This window comes from Rhipicephalus microplus, chromosome 1 (assembly GCF_043290135.1).
Source record: "Rhipicephalus microplus isolate Deutch F79 chromosome 1, USDA_Rmic, whole genome shotgun sequence".
In the NCBI taxonomy this organism is placed as follows: domain Eukaryota; kingdom Metazoa; phylum Arthropoda; class Arachnida; order Ixodida; family Ixodidae; genus Rhipicephalus; species Rhipicephalus microplus.
In genome coordinates this window covers 294,075,281-294,098,566 of record NC_134700.1, presented here as the reverse complement: position 1 = coordinate 294,098,566, position 23,286 = coordinate 294,075,281, and the positions used below count along the sequence as shown (strand labels likewise).

At 47.4% G+C, this 23,286-nt stretch overlaps 1 protein-coding gene across 2 annotated transcripts in view; it reads left to right on the top strand.

Moving 5' to 3' along the window:
- Nucleotides 1-7,500, top strand: part of LOC119159425 (serine hydrolase-like protein) — a 49,263-nt gene extending 41,763 nt beyond the window's left edge. Inside the window, exons 2-3 of one of the 2 annotated variants that reach the window (XM_075865183.1) lie at nt 4,945-5,227; nt 6,323-7,500. In XM_075865183.1, coding sequence (XP_075721298.1) covers nt 5,217-5,227; nt 6,323-7,277 — 966 coding nt within the window. In that variant the 5' untranslated portion in view covers nt 4,945-5,216 and the 3' untranslated portion in view covers nt 7,278-7,500. Of the gene's footprint in view, nt 1-4,827; nt 5,228-6,322 lie in introns of those variants that run through there. The other variant, XM_037412181.2, reaches the window with a different exon arrangement.
- Nucleotides 7,501-23,286: the final 15,786 nt, after the last annotated feature.

The following is a 23,286-nucleotide window of genomic DNA, read 5'->3' as shown; positions in this document are numbered from 1 at the left end:
CCAGAATATGATGCCGTGAGGGCAATTTTTGAGCACTGCAAATAAAACAGGAACATGGCGGTCGCCAAGGCCAACACGAGTAGTACACATTCCAATTACGGCCACGGTTCCACAATCGGTGACATGGACGGCTTGAGTTGCGGCAGGCGTGAATACTTTATTGAGGCGGCGACAGTGATGAGCACTGGTTATGGGCACCTGAGATCCACTATAAACTAATGCCTTCAAATAAAGACCGTCCACATGCAGTTCAATAAAGTTACTATTAGTAGGGAGCGTGAATGAAGGATTTGGGTCAGTCGCACTTGATACAGCAATATATACAGACCCATCGCCTTCGCCGAATACCTGTGACTCCAGTCAAGCAAACGAACACCGTTTAGAAAGATGGAAGGCGCCAAGCTCGACTCGGGGACCTGGGCCTACAACAAAGTCTTATCGCCAGGGCCAAGGAGGCAGTGAAGGCCAGAAGTTTCCTGGAATGAGGATACCTCTCGCCTGTATAGACGGAAGCGGGACTTGCATCGCGAAGTAAACGTTTATTCATCCTCCTTCACTAAGTCGTGGAAGGCTTATATGTAACATTATCCTTTACAGCGTATGTTCGGCAATGAATTACGTTAACCTATATGCGTAATATACCGTGGCGGAAAACAATAATCAGTCATCACACAATACTAATTGCGCAACGAGCGCGTGATTTACAGCCACTGCAAAATGTACTGGCAGAATCTTTCATCGTCATCGCCTAAACGCAGCGTCAACAAGGTGCACATAATATACCTTACAGATGTGTAGTGGTTACGTCGCTTAACCGCATACAGACGAATAATGGCGTAGTCGATGCTGTTCTACTTCCTAAATACAATGATTTATGACACAGATACCTTGCGGAAAGCGGAAACATCAAACGCAGTTGGCGTTGTCACTGCACTGAAGTGTCATAATTGTATTCTATTTTGAAATAAATTCAAGTGGATGAAAAAGCACCCATTCTGTCGGTAGGATTCTAGCCCACAGCCTTATAGTTATACGGATACGAGTTCGGCTGGTTATCACACCCAGGGATCGAACGCGCATAAATAACCAACCAAGTTGAGCCGAGAGCGTCTTCCCTCGAAGCTTCATTAGAACATCAGACACGTAGTTGGAAAGTTGTGGGCTCGCATCTCACCGACACTACACATTCTAATCCTTTTTAAAGAATGTTGGTCAAGAAAGTGTCGGTGTAAAGTATTGTTTTAAATGAAATTCTTGGGTTTGACAAGCCAGAACTTTACACGCCGAAACAACCCAGAACGAGCTACCCAACTCCCCCGTGTGCATGTCTATGGTCTTGGTACAAAACCACTAGTATCAGAAAAGGTGATTTTGGAATTTCGGCCCACGCTTTCGGTCGTGGGCCGAAATTCCAAGATCACCTTTTCGGGACTTCACGACCCTGTGGTCGTGAAGTCCCGATCGTGCTACTGGAAAACGGCTGGATTTAACGGGCGCCTGTGAACTACCAACACGTGTTCGTGTTCTGTGTTCAAACTCACTACTCATCTTTCGCTTTCGTGTCCTTTCTTCGCTGTCCTTCATATTATTCTTCCTTTATCCACGGGTAGGGTAGCCAATTAACCGAGCTAAAGCTTGGTTAATCTATGTGACTTCCTCGTTTTTTTGTATCTGGCGTTCGAGCTGAAATTATGTCGATATCGCACTAACTGAAGATGCTTGAAAAGAAACTACGAGTGTTACCTTAACTTACCTATAGCCCTCGATTCTCGCGTTTCACTCCGTTACTTCTAAAATTTAGGCGCACGTTAAGGAACCCCGCGTGGTCAAAAATTTCGCGGATATTCCAATAAGCAATGTATCTCATATCGTCATATCGTGGTTTTGCCGCGTATAACTCCAGCAATTATCACTGAAGGCGTGAACCGCAAGACAATCAAACACCCTTTGTGTACTCACAAAAGCTTTACAATTTTGCGCTGCATCGCAAGCTTGCGCCAGTTATTTTCAAGCACACGTCACAAATCATCGACATGTGACTATCAAAAAGGTTTCTTGCGTGCTCTAAGGGAGGCGTGGTATTTCAACACAGCCGTTGTGCTCGCTAGCGTTCACACTTATCTTTATGGTGACCGTTAATTTACGACGGAAATTCAGGCCGTGGCATTCGTCATGTATAAGTATAGACTCGGTGCTCCCACCGCGGGCCCTGCATGCTCGAGAACAAGTGGCTGATGGCTGCCAGAAATGGAGAGCCGTCGTTCACTTACTGCGGTGCCTGATCGCCAACGTGGCACTGACAAAAGAACTAAATAGAAAACTTACAGAAATATGCGATAACTGGCTTTATCTTTCTGTACATTGTTCTACAAATCGCCTCTTATGTCAGCGTAATCGGACGCATTATCCCAACGGATGTTGCACGTTCAGACACACTAATGCCAAGTTGTTGTTTTTTTGTCCTCTTTGGTAAATTTTTATTTATGCCGTGATTAACCACACTATATATGCAATTAAAAACTACAACTAATATTCCCTACGCCTTTCTTAGCTCCATTATCTGTTGGCTTCGTTAGGCAGTGTTTAACGAAAAATTAGCCCTCGATTCATTAGTATTTCGTTCATTGCATTACAGTGGTTTATTTGAAACTCACGTGAAGAGAGGTTCCACTGCGTGCGCATTAATCTATCACTGAATCGAAAGCTTAGAGATTCATTATTCTAGAGAACGCATACGCCCGGAAATTAAGAGCCAGGAGACGAATACGCAATCTCTCGGTCTCCCGCATCGAGTTTGTGAGCTTCAGTCGTTGATGTCGTTGCTGTTCTACAGAGAAAGGCGTTTCGCTTGGTTGACAGAAAACATTTTGACAGTGCTTATGTCTCTAGTAGTATACGGGCTAGTTGGTGCACTTCTGGTATCGATAGTAAACTTCACGCCAAGATAACTACCACCCTGAAATACTAAAGACTTGCATGCTTTCTGTGTGTTTCTTCTGTGTCCTTATTTTGGTGCGAAGTTGGCTATTCATTTGGCTTATGCCTCATATAGGTTTTTTTTTTCGATGTTTCTGCTATCATAGCTAAATGTATATTTCATGCACATGCTGACTGGTCCCATGAGAATATCGCATGATAATATATCCTACAGGATCTGAGGCGACCAGCTGCATGCGAGGCAGTGATATTTTCCCGCATGTGAGTGCCACAGGATACATGTCGGTTGTGCGGAGCGAAAGAACTGCTAACGCACAAGAAAGCGACGGTGATTATGCTTCGCTATATTCCACAGTTGTGAGGAAAGAAGCCCGTCATCCATGGCGTTCCCGTGTATCTCTATCAAAACGGCGCACTCAAGTCGCCGATCACCTGAGCGCCGCGGTCGTAGTAACAACGAGTGAAGCGTTGCCTGCCGAAGCTCAGATAATCAGGCCTATTAATGCCTAGCTGTGTGTGGAGAAAAATAATGCGAGGACAGCGACTGTCGTATCGAAAACAAAGGTCCGCAGTGCAAGCTGATCCGTGCTTACCGACTTCAAAACTGTCCGTGCGAAAAACGAAAGAGGATTTATCTAAGAATGTGCTTCGCGGTGTCATTTCGTGGATTCAATGACACGAAACGTCAAAGATTACGATTAGGACACTGTATGGGAATTTTGAAACTTAAACTTGGGATATATGAATGGGTGCCCAATATTGCTGAAAAATCGCAAGGTGCGTGACCAAGCGCGCCGTGGGATGATTACATATGAACGGCAGCTTTATTACAGGTATCACTGTATGGGAATTTCGAAACTTAAACTTAGGATATACGAATGGATGCAACATATTGCTGAAAAATCTCAAGGTGCGTGACCGATCGCGCCGTGGGTGATTACATAAGAACGGCGGCTTTATTACAGGTATCGAGAGTTTGCCAGGTTAATATAAAGCTCAAACTATAACGCATAACAATGCATTGGCAGGAGATAAGGTGAAAGATATAAAGAAAGATTCGCCATGTAGCCAAGCTTCTATGTACCTCAGGAGACTGTGCTGAAAAATCATGCATGGCAGGCGAACATAACTACGGGCTGAGTGATCCTCAACACCCGTCTGCCCTGACTGGCCAAATTACCCCAGAACTGTTCCATAGGGCATCTAAAAGAATCCATCATGAAAGGCACTGGAAGCTATAAAGAGACAGAGAAACGAATATAGACGGCGACGAAAACTGTGCAGTATACGACAACGCGCAGGGTAAACGTTTCTGCACCAGCATGTCCTATGTTCTGCTTGATACGCTCGAACTAAGCATTGTACAGTATGATTTAGCCTTTATTTCAGCGTCACATTGACATGCGGTCTTGCACTGAGCACGTAGGCAAACCGACCATCGACCGCCGGTGATAAAGATTTCTTTTTTTCTTCCCCCCTCCCTTTGTCTTGTTTTCCTCAAGGGACCGAGAAAAGAGCAGACACATGCAAATATGTCCACTCGCCGATCACATGCAACCGAAAGCCGCTTCTTCTCGGTCGGCAGGACGCCATCTAGTTTTGTTTCGGGCCAGTGGAGTGTGACAAATGTCGACAAGGGCCGCGCAGCCACAAAAGAAGCGATGAAACCGCGGCGCTGTAACAACAAAACTACAAGTAATAACGTTATAGGAAATAGCCAAGTGTAGTCAGTATACTTCGACGGGACAAGGACGACTTGCACCGTCTCCGAGGACGTACAAAGCCCGTTCCGCTTTCTGGACGTCATCTGAAGGCACGCAACCCGATAGGGAAGGAAGGAGCCAGCTACTTGAGCGCGCGCTCGCAGTCGCGGTCGTGAGTGTGTTCGGCCGGCCGACGAGGACCCGTAACAAAATGCTTTCCTGACATCCTGATCTCCGCCAAGGCGTCTTCACGGATTCATATGACTAGCTGTTTAGTTTTGTTCGTTCTTGTTTTGCCTCGCAGTGGACGCGTCGAGAGGAGAAGGCACGTGCTTCCAGCGAGGTTGTGAATCGGTTTACACGCCGCCCCCGAGCCGGCCATCCCGCTCCGGCTGATAAGGCCGATTGCGGAAACGGGGATGCCCTCTATCTGGACCTGGAGTCCGTCTCCTTATCGGCTGCCTGCTCTTTGTTTAGCGATGGCCAGCCGGAGCGGAGAACGAAGTTGCGCGCACTTTGCCGCACGCACGGCGCTCCGTCATACATGACAGTTGAGGACGCCGCGCCTTCTCCACCATGGCTCTGAGGTACGTGGTTCTTATGACCCCTCTATCTAAGCCCCTTCCTCTCCTTTTGCCTCTGCTTATTCGTATTGTGACTCCTATATATATAGCTTCAATTGTCTGGCTTCTGATTAAGCGCTGTGCTCACGACTCATTTTCGAATGACATGCAGCGCTCCAAGGTGGTTGTGCTCGCAGAGCCACATGGCTGTGATGCGAGAGGAATCAGCCTTTTGCTGCGTACGCGCGCACAAGCTGCAGTTTCAGTTGGTGCCCGCACTCCTATGCAGACTGTGTAATAAGTGGATCCGGGTTAGATTATGTTTCTTACAAAACAAGATGGCCGTGGTTGTTGCTGTTAAAATTTTGGTTACCCGTTGTGCGCTCAGCGATATCAGCTCAGCGCTGATATCGCTTTTCTACCAACGGGAGCGACCACAAACTGATCTGCTTGTACAGGTGTAGCAGCGTGCTCGCTCAATCGAACTTCATGAGTGCAAAAGACTGCTCGGTTGCTAATACTCCAGCATGTCAGGAGCCGAACTTCGCAAGCAAGTTGATGAAACATGGCTTAGCAGAAGGGTCCTATATATATTTTTTCTCATTTCTGCAGCTACATCAGAGTTTAGCTATAATGCTTTCCACACATTATCCTCGCTTTTCCCCGTAACACCGCGTCTCATAATTACATGACTGCCCGGGGAGCAGCACTCATTTTTTTTTATTTTAACGTCTCACCTTTGTCTTTAGTTCTCAGCAGTGCTTTCACGAGGTCGGTCAGGGAAGGACTTTTCAGAGAAAAATTTTCGGCATCTTCCAGTTCATTACATCTTCCCTCTCTCACACTTTGACTGCAGATCATTGGGTCACTTTCACAATGAAACCCATGTTTACCTGGTGGCTTATCAGAGAACAGGCTAAAGCTTTTCCAATGCATGGCGCCCACTGACTTATTCTTCCTTACAATCTTGTACAACAAACACGGCATACAGAATATCAGCATTATAATGCTGACGTAGCCAGCACTGTACGTACAGCAAATTCGATTACTAGGCTAAACAGTCAGCCCGCGCAACTCAGAGTCACAATAATATACCCATTTTCTTTTTTACCATCGCAGACTGGCCAGCCCTGCACTGGTTTTGGCGAAAGCCTTGTTGCGGGAGGCGTCACGCAACTATCTAGAGCCGTCTCTGGTTGCTGGCTCGCGCCGCGAGGCATCTTCAGCCTCGCTCAAGGAGCGCCTCACCCGCGACCTCGTGCTTCCGGTACCGAATGGCCAGTTGGCTGGCAAGCAGTGGGGGCCCGACGACGGACAGCCGGTCCTGGCGCTGCATGGCTGGCTGGACAACGCGGCTGTCTTCGAACCCCTGGTGCCGTTCCTCAAGGCCGAGTTCAAGCTGGTGGCTCTCGACCTACCAGGCCACGGCCTGTCGTCGCACCTTCCGGCCCGCGGACACTACACCCTAGACAGCTACGTAGACGGCGTACTGTCAGCCGTCGACCACCTCAAGTGGGACACCTTCTCCGTGCTCGGTCTCGGAATGGGCGCGGGCATCGGGTACTACCTGGCCGCGCTACAACCGGACAGGGTTCCGCGACTCGCGTCTGTCGAGGGATCCTTCCCGGCAACGAGCCCCAGCTTCGAGCGGCACGAGGGCGAAGACGATCGCGACTCGTACACGAGGCAAGAGGTCATGGACGTTCTGGCGTCGAGGGGACACGTCCCCGCATCGGCGCAATTGCTCATGGCCAGAGGTTGCAGGCGCGTGTCCGGAGACCGATACGTGTTCACAACCGATCGCAGAGTGAGGTGCGCGCGACCGCAGGGTCTCTACCCGGGCGTGTTCGACAGGACGCTTCCGCGCTACAGGAACAATCTAATGGTGCTGCAGCGGGACTGCAGGCTCAGGGAGAGGCCGCACCTGGACGCCCTGGAGGCCATCGTGCGCTGCCTGGGCGCCGAAGAGTGTGCGCGCTTCAGCTATGTCGTGCTGGAGAGCGAGAAAAACGCTCATGCCATTTCTAATCGGGACACGGTGGCGAGCAGGGTGAACGAATTCATGTGCACATGACGCGCGCCTCCGAACGAACTTTACAGAAATGCGGTATGTTGACTGACAATACGTTTTTTTTTTTTTTTGAACAGCAGAAAGATGCAAGCTAATAGCATACTGGGGGATTATCTATTCCGGTATAAAAGCTACGGAGGAAGAAAAGCTAAGATTGGCATTATCCAAGCTCATATATATGCAATCAATACAAATATTATAATAATAATAATATCAATGGCGTGAATGATCGGTATCCTGACAAGACTGATGTACATTGACGAGCAACACGAAGGGGAACACTATGCTTGTGTTTGAGCCACGATTACTGGTAATGTGCAGGTGGAAATTTGGCGTAAGTATCTGGAATAGGTACGTTTTCAATTTAGGACCTGGTGTCACGAACACCTTGGTGCTTGACAGCGGTGCTTAGCCACTATGAAGTCTTGAAGGTGTTCCCTTCAGTGTTCCCTTTCATACTGCTCATGACTATACAAAGGGCAACACATGACGATGTCTAATCAGTGTGATCAAGTTAAACAGACGCAATTTGCCAATGGGGTAGATAACGGCGTGAGGGGAGAATGGTACGGGAGTGTGCATATGCATGGCGAATTCACAGCACAACCGTCCATGCGCGTCGACACTGCTTGGCTGCCCTGGACAGCCTCTGCCGCATGCTTGGTCTGTTCCAACTGTAGCTTTTTTTTTTCATAGTAAATTATGTATCTATAGAGACATTATTAGTATAATTATGTCTCTGTGAAGCATGCAACGTGTGCATACTTCACAGTACCTGATATGAGGACAATGATTGAAGGGTTTTGAAAGGATCAGTGAGACAAAAAGCTATACTTCGTAATTGCACTGATCGTGAACAAAGTAATGTTGGCACTTGGAGCCAAATGTGGACACTTACTGTTGAAACACTATTATTCAATAGAACAGACAAAGCACTAGTCAGTCAAAAACACATTGAGTTATACTGTTTGAACATATGAACCATATTGTAGAGTTATAATCTTGCCGAGGCGTGCAAGAAGCTCTGTTCCAACTAACTTCCGTCCTAATCTAAACAGAAAGAAGAGGAATCAAAATAATTAACACTTTGTATCCTTAATCAAACGCACACATGCGCACACGCATGACTACTAAGGCAAAAATAATTTTAAAAATAAAGTTTTGCGAACGTTAGCTGGGACACCCAAAATATATTATTTGCCTGTATTCAGACGTAAAAGAGACAAAACCTCGCTGAATTGTCAGAGGTAGCGCGAGTGTTCTTCCCCAAGAGAAGGAGGTACACTTTTTCAGGGCAACAAGGCTTTCTTCGTGAAGAAAGTTTATCACTTCACGTTTCTGCGATTCACTGTCGGCCAAAGCTCTGCCGTCGGTTATCTCAAATTTCTGTCATAAAGCAGCGGCCCATAAACGTGGCCGCTACTTAGGAAAGCGCTGACCTTCTGTTTATTTGTCTTCTTTATCCTGTAACCCTGCACGTCATACTTGAGGAGCGTGCGGTAAGACATGGAAAATATAAAACTACACCTAGGTACAACACGCAAAAAGAAAGAAGTGGCCGGGACCATACCCCGTACACTTTTCTTCTTTTGCCCTGTATCTAGGCTCAGTTTTATGTTTTCCATGTCATGCTTGAGTAAATTTGTTTTTCGATTCACGTGCGATGTTACACAATACTCAAGTCCATGTTGCACATGAAAGCCGGGACAGGTCGTTTACATCATAGGTAACGTTGCAATACAGTTATTTGCCGGAATTTTAGTGCAATGAGGCATTTCTTAATCTCACGGTGCACAAGAATTCAGTAACAGAACACTGTACATAAAAATACCTGAAACCGTAGAACGCCATACCTTAGTTCGAAAACTCACAAGTTTGTCGAAACAGCCTTGGAATTGGTGCCAGCACGACACCTGCATGTTATCCAATAGCTAGTAGTTTGCGATTGAGTCCGTAGCTGCGGGCGCTGTTACATGAGTTCAACTGAATATTCACTCACATGTGTGATGGCATCGACATGTAGGGGCTGAACTCATTTTCGAAACTTCTCTGGTGGAGCAGCACTCTCTTACCGGTGTTTGGATAAGCTACCTCTAGAAATTACGGACGACAGACACATTGGTTTCTTCTATCCCTGAAGTTTTGGCTTTTATCTGTCAACAGCGTTTGTGGTCGTCATATAACTGTGTCATGTATTACACAACACGCCTTCAAAACGATTTCCGCGCTCGATTCAGACTTTGCGCACCACAGTAACGATCAGCTTTAAGCGGGCGGCAACAGCAGGAAATTCTTCACAATTCTAACTAACGCTTATCAAGCTCCAACAGCTAATGCATATGTTCGATACAATAATAGTGTATTGTGCGTAGCACCATTATTCGAGTCAAGGACACCTATATCTGCGGCATGTGTACATATTCAGTGCAACGAACGCCTATACAATGTAACAATTTGTAGAACAAATAATTGCTTAAATCTGAGATCACTTGAGGTGCCGGATAATTACAAGGAAGTTGTAAATATTGCGCGTGTTTCTTAAGGCATCCGTCGCATCGTTATAAATTCAATCGACTGGTGTGCTCACAAGTTACGGAAGCGCGCTTCTCCGTACTAATACTTTTATTGCGGTAAAGCCAGCTTCGGCGATCTCAGACAGCTGGTGGAAGAGGCGAAATTTGTTGAGGTAGGGGGATCAACGTGCGCGTGACGTAGCCCTCTTTCCACAATGTTTGGAACAAAAAAAAAAAGAGGGGTAGAGGAAAGTTAGAAAAATAAACAGTAATTTAATTAACGTTCTCAGGAGCGCTGCTCCCGCGCAGGCACTTTCGAACCCTATAACTTTTGGAAATATACAAAACACTTTCGAACCTAGTAAAACTCGTTGTTGACATAGTGTGTTTTACATTCTCGAAGGTTAAAAAATGCCCAAAAATAAGACACTCTCGCAGGGAAAATATACGCAGACAACGGTTTGTCCCCGTACCATTCCTTATAAACGTACTCTTTCGCTTGTTCTCGCACCCTTCCTTGTGAGCGCGAAATTTTACGTTCAACTTTGAACCTGCTTCAAAGTTTGAATACGCACAGACTGTATTTTTCTTTTGCTAACAGCGAAGTGTTCTTTTCTTCAATGAATAGACGGGGTGTTTTTTTTTTAAGCAATACAGACTTTTCTTCGAAAGCTACAATAGCTAGGCACTTGTCTTCTCAGCCGATTTCTAGAACGAGTCGGAAACATTTTGTCACTAATTATATGACACGGAAGTGATTATTTAACAAAAGTATTCTATTTACATTTTTATTATCAATTTTATGGTGATTGTTTATATGGCGAAGTTTGCCATATAAACAACTGCCCAAAATTTGGTGATAAAAATGTATTAAGGCATTTTGTTGATTCCGGCACTCCACAACGGTCTTCTCGGAAAGCGGCCGGTCACACGACTGCGACTCCCCCGTGCTTGAGCGTGTGCGCGTTTTCTTTCTTTCTTTTTTTTTTATCCATTCCTCATTTCTTCCCTCCTTACCTTGCTATTCCCCTGACCCTTTCCCTAGAGCAGGGCAGCAAACGCGAAATTTTCTACTAGTTAGCCTCCGTACCTTTCACATTACCTTTCTCTCGCTCATGCCAACCGGCTCCCTTCTGCACGAGCTCCAATATATATGTTTTGCTTTGTTTTATTTTGTTTTGTCACCTAGGAGAAACTGGCTCACCACAAAGAGGGCTGTCTACACTGCCTGTCATAAAGAGAAATTGAAGGCTGTGCAACATAAAGATCAGAAAATGTAGCGTAAATTTAGAAAAAATCATGGAAGTAAAAAGATGCGACAATCCGTAGATAAAAAATAGAAAAAGTACAAGGGAAATGAATTTTTCCATTGGTTGGTAACACTAACAGTGTATACTTCCGGTTGCTTGTATGAATTTATATATTTAGGGACAGCACTACGATTGGTCAGTTTGGTACAGTGTACCAAACTGACTAGCTCTAAACGAGAACATCATCATCATCATCATCATCACATCATCATCATCATCATCAGCCTGACTACGTCCACTGCAGGACAAAGGCCTCTCCCATGTTCCGCCAGTTAACCCGGAATCCCGACTGGTAAACTGGGGTTAACATTTACCACATCAAGCATGTTCTCGTTTTTTTTCTCGAAAAAAAAAAAAACGAGAACATGCTCGAGGTGGTAAATGTTAACCCCAGTTTACCAGTCGGGATTCATAGAAATATTGGGCGAAGTGAGGCGAAACAGCGGCATGATAGAAGAAAGTGATCTATTGTTTCCAGTTCATTGCAAATTGCACAGACGTTAGTAAATAAGTTGTCAAATTTGTGAAGATAATAATTTAGCTGGGGAACTCTACTGCGACAGTTCGTGAGAGTCACCTTGTATTGGCGTGAAAAGCCCGTCTTGCTCTTCAATGCACAAACTTCAAATTTGCTTTTTTTTCATCAGTGCTGCCGTCTGTTTTAGTCGCTTTTTTTTTGGGGGGGGGGGGGTACATCATCCAAAGAGAGAGAGAGAGAGAAAGAGCGCACACGCGCCCACACAATCTCTTCCTTTACTCTGACTTTAATCCCTTCCCCCTGTGCACGGTAGCGTATACCGGTTATGCCAGAGTAGACATCCTTCCCTCTCACTCATTTTTTTCCTTTCCTTATCACAAAAGGGGGAAAAAGATAGAGAAGAGAGCCTGGGAAGGCAACGTAGTGCGTCTATGTAGCCTACATATTTGCCCCTTGCCTCCTGTATATAGTCGGGCACCCACCCGCAGTATATCATACACGCATATCCACATGTGCAGTCTGTTTCACACTTAAGGGAAACCTCGGATCGCATAACACGTGGTGCGGCCAACGCTGTACTCGCGTGCCGCAGATGACATGGTTCAACACTACAGCCCTTCAAGTGTCTGCGCATGCGCAATCCGGCACTTGACTGAAGCGCTGGCCGCATCGCGGTAAATGCGTTCCGAGATTTCCCGTAAGTGTGAAACTGACTGTACAAACCCAGACTTTCCTCAACCCTATTCACATTGATACGTGTATGGAACTGTCGCCCCGACACAGATGAAATGGCACCCAAAATGGAGGAAGACGACAACGTGGTTGTTGTGGGTTGGACTCTCGAGTTTCTCCCGTTGGCCTGCATGACTCTGCGCTCTTTAAGCCGTTAGCAAGACCAGCTCTCGGTGAATAAATCTTCCCCGTAACAATATTAAGATGATATATCCAGACGTCTATCGAGATGATTATTGCGAATTGCACGACTGGACTCATGCATCACTTAGGCATATTCTCTGGGAATTTGCAATTTTAGCGGAAGGAAATTCGGTCTGCAGCTGAAGCTGCAGCGCAGTGGCGGCCGCGCTGCGCAGCTCCAACCTTCAGGATCAGCTGTGGGCCATTCAGCAAGCCCAGGAGTCGCGGCGGGGATACAGGGTCTCCGGTCCTCCTCGGGGGCGGCCTAGGCTCAGGCCACGAATTTGCCGGAGTTACTAATAAAGTTTGTTACCACCACTATTTAACATACCTGGGAACTTAGGTTATCTGAAAACGTCTAAAAACGGCCCACTCATGTTTATACGTAGTATACGCAAGACAGCAGCAGCCAGCATATGCAAAATGTGCGAAAGCGACAAATATTTCTTCCTATTAAGCGTCTTTGAGCTTATTTGGCAGATCATAGGGCTTTTGTGCTAGGGCCGCTTGATCCCACGTTCTGACAAGTATATATACTGCGTTGAAAAGGTTTTAGCGAGGTGATAGAGAAATTTGTTAAGTATAGGCTGTTGCGCCTTTGGGTAGCGTGGTGCGGACTCGGGCCATCCGAGTCCCCGGAGAGGACGAGTAGAGAAGCCGGAGAAGGAGAAAAAAATGTTTATATACAGTATTTACATGGTAGCGTGGTACAACATGAAAAGAGAATCACACACGAGCGCCTCTGCGCTAGCGTTTTTATACATCGTCCGCCTTCCCAAGATCCCTTGCAAAGAAAATTTATGCGCAGGATACTCCAATGAGATCGTCGTCTTCCTCTCCGTCCCCGAAGAGGGAAAGCCAAACACCGCCTCCCTCTGAACCTAGGAAAGGGGCAAGACATGCCCAGTTCGCTGTTTGGTGAGGGAGACCCCACGCGCCAGCGTGGCACCACAGTGAGATGACGTGGAATCCCATGCGCAAAGTCGCTCCCTGATGCAGCCAGGTTGACTCAAGCAAGGCAGAATACCCCGTACAGCTGCTGGGTCGACGCTGCTTCGGAGTGTTGCTCTCGGCGGCTGACAAAAGCTTGGCCAACGACTTTTGTGTCAAGAGGAGCCGGCGACGTGGTTTTTCCAGATTGTCCGCGTCCGTCGCCGTCCCGGTGCAGGGTTGACTCATCAACAGCTGCCAGGTGCCAGCAGGCCGCGAAGACCACGTGGAACTTGGGCGAGGCACAACAGCACCCCCGCCGCCAGATGATACATCGGGAGGTCGAGTTGTTCCATGCAGCTCGGCCGGGTCGATGTCGGCGACGTTCCGGCAAGGCTCTTGCTTTCTCGAAGGGCCTGGTCAAACTGGAATGCTCCAAGAGCTGGCCTCTGCGCCCCGCTTCGGTGAAAAGTGGGTGACAAGCTCCAAGAAACGACCTTTGTCAGCCACACACAATGCGACAAGCACCGCGTGCACGCCACTCTCATCGCCAGGCCTCCGATTTTACAAAGCAAACATCTTATCTTAATAACTTAAGCTCAAGGAAACAATGTGCATACCAATCGGGACAAGTGTCCAGTAACTCTTTCATACGTAACTCCATTTGGAATCGAGATAACATTATAATCAAGCTAAACAAGCAAACTGTAGAGCTCGGGACAACGAGGGAGTCAGTGAAAAATTTCTCTACGCCCTCACTGTAACACATTGAAAAAAAAAGTACACATAAACTAGGTAAAGGTAAACAAAAAAAATCAAACAAACCTTCCGCGTCTTTTGACGAGTCAAAACGCTCGACTTAGGGCGTCTGCATTTGTATGAAGGCCACCTCTCTTGTAGCGCACCTCGAAATTGTGCTGCTGCAGTGCTATGCTCCATCTGAGCAAACGACCATTCTTAGGTGACATTTGGTGTAACCAGGTTAGTGGAGAGTGATCAGTTTCTATAATAAACTTAGAGCCAGCAACATAGCAGCCTAGTTTTCGTACGGCCCAAACAATGCAAGCACATTCTTTTTCCGAAGTGCTATAAGCCTCTTCCCTGCTGCTCAATTTGCGACTCAAATACAAAACCGGCCGCTCCTCTCCACTCTGGTCCGTCTGACATAGCACTGCTCCTAAACCGCGTTCGCTTGCATCACACTGAATAGTGAAAGGTTTTGCAAAATCCGGTGCCCTCAAGACGGGTTTCTCACTCAATGCGTGCTTCAGCTTCTGAAAAGCGTCTTCCTTTTTAGAGTCCCATTGAATGTTCACAGGTTCGGTCTTGCGTAAACTATCTGTCAAAGGGCTGGCAATCTCGGAGTAATTCGGGACGTAATGCTGATAGTAACCTGTGAGGCCGAGGAATGCTCTCATCTCGGTCTTAGTGCTGGGACGACGATAACCGACCACCGCGGCTACCTTGAGTTCGGACGGTCGACGACGCCCATTTCCTACAATGTGCCCTAAATAGCTTACTTCAGCACAGCCCAAATGACATTTCTCTCTCTTTACCGTAAGACCTGCATTTTTGACCCGTTCCAAAACCATCCGAAGGTGTTCAACATGGTCTTCCCATTTGTCCGAAAATATCGCCACATCGTCTAGGTAAGGCAGCGCAAATTTCTCGAGCCCGTGGAGAACCTTATCCATCAGGCGGCTGAAACAATACGGCGCGTTCTTGAGCCCAAAGCTCATCATCAAAGGACGAAAAGTGCCCAGGGGTGAGATAAAAGCAGCGTATCGACTCGCGCGCTCTGTCAAAGGGACCTGCCAATACCCCCTAACAAGGTCTAACGTAGAAATGTATTTCGCCTTAGACACTGTCTCTACCCTCTCTTCAATGTTAGGAATAGGGTAAGTCTGGTCGACTGTTACAGAGTTCAGGCGGCGATAGTCCACGCATGGCCTTGGATCACGGCCCGGAATCTCAACCAAAATCAAAGGCGAGGTGAAATCACTGTCTGCTTCGATGATAACACCTAGGTCGATCATGCGGCGAATTTCGGCCTCTAGTATCTCTCTCTGTCTAGGTGACACCTGATACGGCTTACAGCTGATCGGCTTGTTAACCGTCAGCTCAATGTCGTGCTTAATCACATCCGTTTTGCCTGGCTTCTCGGAGAAAACGGTAGCGAATTCCTGTACTAAAAGCTCTAAATCTTCCTCTTGAGCCTTACTTAGGGTGTTCCCTGTGTCTACCCTATCGGACAATGTGCTGCTGACCGTGCCATCGGAAAGACAAAGGATTTCCGCGCCCTCATCCTCAGGAACATTGAGTGCAAGGTTTACTACTGCTTTTCGTCGCATGTAGGGTTTCATTAGGTTACTGTGATACACTTTGGGGCATTTCCGGCCCCACTTTACCTCGTAGTTGGTGTCTGAAAGCACTGACAACACTGTCGCTGGTCCCTCCCATTGTACGTCCAGCTTGTTTTTTCTTGAAGGGCACAACAGCATCACCTCATCGCCCACTCTAAAGACTCGCTTTCGAGCTGACTTATCGTAACGGGCCTTGGAAAGCGCCTGTGCTGCGCGCATGTTGCTCTCCACCACTTCGCGTGTAGTCCCCAGTCGCCCCAATAAATCCAGTACATAGGAAACTACATTAGGGTCCTCCCCATATCCAGTCCATGACTCTCGTATTAAGTGCAGCGGACCTCTCAAGTTCCTGCCGTAGACAAGTTCAGCCGGACTAAAACCCGTACTCTCGTGTGGGGCCGACCTCAGAGAAAACATCGCAGCTGGTATACACCCCTCCCAGTCACTTTTATGCTCAAAGCACAAAGCTCGCAAAACGCGTTTCATGACCGAGTGCATGCGTTCCACAGGGTTCGACTGTGGATGGTGAATAGAGCTATGCGCGATTTTTATCCCGCAGCGTTCTAGGAATGTAGTCGTAAGGCAGCTTGTGAACACACTTCCGTTGTCACACTGTATCTCCGAGGGAAAACCCACCCGAGAAAAAATAGACAACAATGCGTCCACCACGCATACTGAACTCAACTCTTTCAGTGCGATTGCCTCCGGGAACTTGGTGGCAACGCACAGCGCGGTCAGGACGTACCGATATCCTGATTTAGATGGAGGCAGAGGCCCCACGATGTCAATCACGAGCCGACGGAAGGGTTCTGTGACTATTGGCACTAGTTTCATTGGTGCCTTCCATTTGTCTGTTGATTTTCCTATCCGCTGACAAGTGTCGCATCCACGGACAAACATCTCTACATCCTTCCAGCACCCGGGCCAGTAGAACTCCTGAGCCAGCTTAGCTTTCGTTTTCTTTATACCTAAGTGGCCCGCCCAGGCGTTGCTGTGGGCCAGGTCGAGAATGTTCCGCCGGTATTTTAGTGGAACTACCACTTGGTTGTAGACCCGCCCTTTAGCGTTCTCATACCTGCGATGCAACACCTCGTTTTGGGTGTAGAACGAAACGTTCTTCCTAGAGTTACCTTCCTTATGTATGGCATCTAGCAGCATAGAGAGTGCGAGATCCGCCTTTTGATCGACCACTAGCGTTGCACGGTCGGTTCTGGCTAGCTGACACCAACTGGTGGACGCGGGTGTTAACACCGAGCCTGTCACCAAGTCCTCGTTTTCGGGCGTTAGAGATATTTCCTCGCTGTTGTCGACCATAGCCCCAGTTTCCGTCTCGACAACTCGCATGGCAGACTCATTTTCCGTCGCAACTACCTCAGGTTTTCCTACACTGCCCTCGGACGTCTGTTCCCCAGAGGGTGAGCTGCTCAGCTGTTGCGTCAGCTCGCGCGCCTTCGAACGGGTAAGGGCCATGCAAGCTATTTCGGTGGCAAATGATTCTCCACGTGTTTTTAACATTTCCTCAGACTTATTTGAAAATAGGTAAGGGAAGTGCTCCGGGAGGTTGGCTGAAATTGCTGCTTCCGTACACAATTGGCCGAAAGGGCCCTCGATTACAACCCTCGCTATCGGTAGGCAGACGCTTTGCTTTTCTGCCACTTGCCGAATCCAGGCACACTCTCCTATATAGTCTTCGGAAGATACGCAACTTGGATGCGCTACATCCATTGTGGCCGCCGAGTCCCTCAATACCCTACACATTCGGCCGTTCACTGAGAGTGTCCTCATGTAAGGCTTCAACAGCTTTAAGCTATCCTCTGACTCCTGAATTGTGGCAAATGCCATGTGCCTCTTACAGCTCCTGGCCATGTGGCCCTTTTCTCCGCAGCTGTAGCAAACAACTGGCTTCCGCGCTTCTAACGCATGCGCTATGTCACCAGGCGCCTTTGAACCTGATGAAGGTGCCGCCTTAGTCCCCTCACTGTCCTTTCCCTGCTGATTGTCTAATAACTTGGAATTTTCGGGTTTCCAGTTATTTCTTGCAAACCTCTTGCGTCCCTGGTTTCCCGACCAGCTTTCTACCTTTTCATTTTTTTCCGAAGTTCGTGGTGTATTGCGGAGACTACGGCGTGAGCAGTAATCTTCGGCGAGTTCTGCTGCCCTGTTCATGGCTACGTCTTTCATCCTATCCTGCACCCAAAGCCTTACCTCCTCGGGAATTCCCCGGTAAAACTGCTCAAGTACTATCAACTCAATGACCTTGTCATGGTTGCCATAGACTTGCGCGCTTTTGAGCCACTCTTCAAAGTTGGCTCTAATTTGGTAGGCATAGTCTGAATGAGATTCGTTGCCCCTCTTAGAGTGCCTGAACCGCAGGCGGAAAGCCTCTGTCGATAGGCGACATTTTCGTAGCAATGCAGCCTTTACCCTGTCATACACCTCGGAGTCCTCTTTATTCATTCTTGCGATAACATCGGACACTTCGCCTGGTAGTACGCATATCAGTTTTTGTGGCCAAGTCTCCCTACTAAACCCTGCATTTTCGCATGCTCGCTCAAAATGCACGAGGTATAATGCAATGTCGTCACCCGCCTTGAAGGTGTGGATTAGATCCTTTATCTTTGATTCTCCACCCCCTGAATTTTGATTTCCCACGGACATACGAAGCTCCAGTTCTTTCAGACGGATTTCATGTTCTTTATCCTCGCGATCCCTCCTTATTTCCTCCTCTCTTTGTTCACGGGCTAAGCGCTCACGCTCCTCTTTCTTTGCCAAAATGGTTTCTCTGGCCTCAATGGCCTCTTCTAAACTCACTTCCTCTTTTCCCAAGTGCTCCAAAATTTGTTGTTTTCTTTTAACCGAGCCGACCGAAATATTCAGCTCCTGACAAATTTCGAGGAGTTCTTGGACCTTAAACTTCTCCATCTTAGATATGCACACCGTTTCTCTTCTAAGGTAATTTTGCCCACGAGCCACCCAATTCTTGGTCTGCGAATCAAAATTTACCAAAATCACCCTACCACGTTACCGACCATCTGCGCTAACGAGTCTGGCGAAAAGAAGAGCAAACACGCGGCACTCACCACTTCGATGCAGCCGACGCAGGCGAATCCCATAAGCTGCCAGCCACTGTTGCGCCTTTGGGTAGCGTGGTGCGGACTCGGGCCATCCGAGTCCCCGGAGAGGACGAGTAGAGAAGCCGGAGAAGGAGAAAAAAATGTTTATATACAGTATTTACATGGTAGCGTGGTACAACATGAAAAGAGAATCACACACGAGCGCCTCTGCGCTAGCGTTTTTATACATCGTCCGCCTTCCCAAGATCCCTTGCAAAGAAAATTTATGCGCAGGATACTCCAATGAGATCGTCGTCTTCCTCTCCGTCCCCGAAGAGGGAAAGCCAAACACCGCCTCCCTCTGAACCTAGGAAAGGGGCAAGACATGCCCAGTTCGCTGTTTGGTGAGGGAGACCCCACGCGCCAGCGTGGCACCACAGTGAGATGACGTGGAATCCCATGCGCAAAGTCGCTCCCTGATGCAGCCAGGTTGACTCAAGCAAGGCAGAATACCCCGTACAGCTGCTGGGTCGACGCTGCTTCGGAGTGTTGCTCTCGGCGGCTGACAAAAGCTTGGCCAACGACTTTTGTGTCAAGAGGAGCCGGCGACGTGGTTTTTCCAGATTGTCCGCGTCCGTCGCCGTCCCGGTGCAGGGTTGACTCATCAACAGCTGCCAGGTGCCAGCAGGCCGCGAAGACCACGTGGAACTTGGGCGAGGCACAACAAGGCGGACATATTTAATACTACCTACTTAGGAACATGTATACACAGAGACAAAAAGAATGCTTCGCTATGAAATACAAATACGGGAAGACATAAGGATAAATAAACAAGGGTGTTTATGCAGGCTGGTTGGTATTTCATTGCAATATTGGGTGTAGCGCCACTTAAAAAATTGTAAGAAGAAGTAGTTGAGCCTCTTTCCTGTCAACTACTACTTCTTACAATTGTGTACGCTGCGCTGCACCCAATAATGCAAAAATAAACTTTTATTTTTAAACAGTATATCAGCGCAAGCACCACTGTTACTCAAAGTGGGAGGTTTCCTCATTCCAGGAAATATTTGAAACAAAGGTGCATTCCATCGCCATGAACACACATAGCCGTGAACATTGTTGGAGAGAGAGAAAAAAAAGCATTTATTGTGTAAAGCTTGTGAGTGAAGGTGGGAGGGACCCTAATTCCAGGAACCCTCAGGCATGGACCGCCCGCGGGGCACGAGAGACGAGTTGACGCTGGTTGACTAGGTGCGGCTGGGTGATCGCAGCCTCCCACTATTCACTTAGTGGAATGATTTTTCCCCTGGTGAAAACTGGCTCATACCCCCGAGTGGAGGCGAAATGGTAGAGACAGGTGTGCTGTGCGATGTCAGTGCACGTCAAAAAACACCAGACGGTCGACATTTCCGAAGCCCTCCATCCACAACGGCGTGCATCTTAATCATGTGCTGGTCTCGGCACGTAGAACACCAGATATACGAAGGCCACACTGTAAAGAGAAATGTAAACAGAAATGTAAACGCTATGCGACATTAAAAAGAGCGATAAGGAACAAACGCGTTGTAAAAGAAAGAGCTAAAATAATTCAAAAAATCATAAATAAAAGATAGAAAGAAAAAAAGTCACAGTTTCGCCGCAAGGGCGGAGCAATGAATGCGATAGCAACAACGTGGAATGTAAAACTGAAAACGGTGCGCAGATCAAAACGTGCTGCACGCTGCTCGCGCGCAAATGACGCACGAAAACAACCTACACAGGACGAGAGCGAACTGATGATGTTAACTGCTCGACACTTAACGCACTGTTTAACCAAAAACGACACACGAAACGTAATTGCAACTACACATGAGTGCAAACCGTAGCAAGTAACCCAGTTGTTATACTTCGCTGTGTATGGAAAGCACGCTGTTTTCGCAAACGGGGCCTGTGCAGTGGAGCGAAGTGACCTTTGTGGAACCGGCAAATAACGCAATCGTTCCGCTGAGAACCGAAGGCGCATGATTCTCTCCACCGAAGAATGAGCGCACGTGCAGAAGCATCTAAACCCCCTCACCCCATTCGCGGCGCAAAGCACGCGTGGGAGATAAGCGTGCGTCGGCGCCGTGTCGCCTGTAGGCAGACAGAAATTAGGTGCCTTCTTCCTTTTCCACATGAACCACTACCACCATCGTGACGAGCTAGGCGCAGAGCGCGGGCGGCTTTTTTTTTTATTGCGATAGCAATATATATATATATATATATATATATATATATATATATATATATATATATATATATATATATATATATATATATATATATATATATATATATATATATATATATATATATATATACACTCTCGACTGGATTTCGCCGCCGGTGTCGGCGCCATCGTCATTCACCGTATATGTATACGTATCTTTATATACGAAAACGCCAGAAAAAATAATTAAGAAAAAGACTTCGGCGCGCAGAATCGGACGTCCTACCTCTGAATTGTGAGTGCAATACGTTAACCACTCAGCTACGAAGGAGCACCTCCTTCAACGTTCAAACGGCAAGCTATTTTTATCTACCACTTACCACTGTCGATGGCCATATAGGGGGAACTGTAGTGTTTTCAGCACTACCAGTGAGATAGCGCAATGAGCGCGCGTAGCCAGATCATCATGGTGCGGCGGCGTGCGCTCTCTTCACCCACGCATACTTTGCCCCGTGAAGAGCTGGGGATTGGCCACCTACGCCCGCGCCCTTATCTCGTGGTGGGGAGGATAGTACGCCTTGGGCGCTCAACTGAACGATTCTGTTGTAGTTACCGGACGCACAAAGGTCACTGCACTCGTTGCGCAGTCTCCCTTTGCGAAAAGGGCGCGCTTTTCAGACACAGCGAAGTAAGAATTGAGGCGCTTATTTGCGTTCATCCGTAACTGTGAGTACATTTTGTGCATCATTTGTGCGTGAGAGAGGCGGGGAACATTTTGATCTGCTTGTCATTCTTTGCGTGACCTTCCAATTTGTTGCTATCGCGTTCATTGCTTCACCCTCTTCACCCTTTTTCTTTCTTGAGTTTTCATATATATATATATATATATATATACGGTGAATGACAGCGGTGAAGGCAAAAAAACAGCCGGGACTGTCCATATAATTGCTATCACAATAAAATAAAATTAGCACAGCTTGCGCTGAGTTCCACATGCCTGGGTCAAAGCAGAGATGGTGGGTACCCGAGTCACCCTCGCACAAGTCTCTTTCTCACCCATTGCCTACTGTACTATACTTGCGCTATCTTTATCTTTTCTTTTCAGTCTTTCTATCCCTTTCTCTCTGTGCCTAAAACCTCGACCTTAACAGTTGTGTTGTAAAAAAATAATCATGGCATATCCCCGAAGTGAATGATGATGAGTGGGCGAAGCAGTGTGATCGTTCGCTGTGACCGTAAATCGCCCGTGACATTGACCACTCACGCAAGTAAATGAGTGACAAGATGGTGCACAGTTATATACAAAGTTTATTAGTAATAAATGACATATTGTGTTGAGTTGTGAACCTCGTTTTGTCTTCATTATTACTGCTTTGTGGCATCGGATCTAGTCTGAAGTTGGCAAAGACGAGATCTGCGCACGTTCTCCTGGTGGTTGTTTAGACATACAAAATGCATTGTAAAGCCATAGCCTCCTAGATCTAGGAGGCTATGGTAAAGCATATCGAGACGCCATACTGCGCAAGCCAGTCGTTGTCCGTGATCGTCATTGTCTTCACCGTCATCGTCGTGGCGTAATGTGAGTACCTTGCATGTACTCGTATACGGCGAACAACGCCAAAGGACAGGCCTTGACATTAAGAAGCTTCGCCCTCAAAACTCCTGTAGCGCGTATGTTCCACATAAATTTGGCAAATCCCATTAATCACCAAACTGGTCCACTAAAGAGAGAGGGAGATACCGAAAGGCAGAGAGGTCGGCCTGAGCTACAGTTCTGCTACTTCTCACTGTGGAGGAGGAGAGAAAGAGTGATTAACGGTGATGGACACGTGCATGCCGTCCAGTGGCTTTTCAGAAAGCTCCTACAACCACATTTGTGCTGCTGGCGGCAGGCCAAAGACCTCTTTACTACGGAGGGGAAGCGAACACCGGTTAGGGACTGAACGTTAAAACTTCTCTTGTTAACGATCTCTATCGCGTACTTGGACGGTGGTTAAGCGCGTGCCAGTTCTTCTTTTTGAATCTGCGACAATGGGCAAACCTCATCTTTGACAGGTATGCTGTAAAAGAAAAAAAATCCAGTGGTTGGTAGCACTACCAGCGTAACGACCCAGTTGCCAGAATTAATTTATGTAGCCCAGTTAGAATGGCACCAAGCTGATTGGCTACAAACGACAGTAGGTAAGTTGCAGTAAATGTTACCCGCTGCCTATAGCAGTCGGCAAGAAACATTCTACCGTGTGAGCCGAAATGGTGGCACGAGAG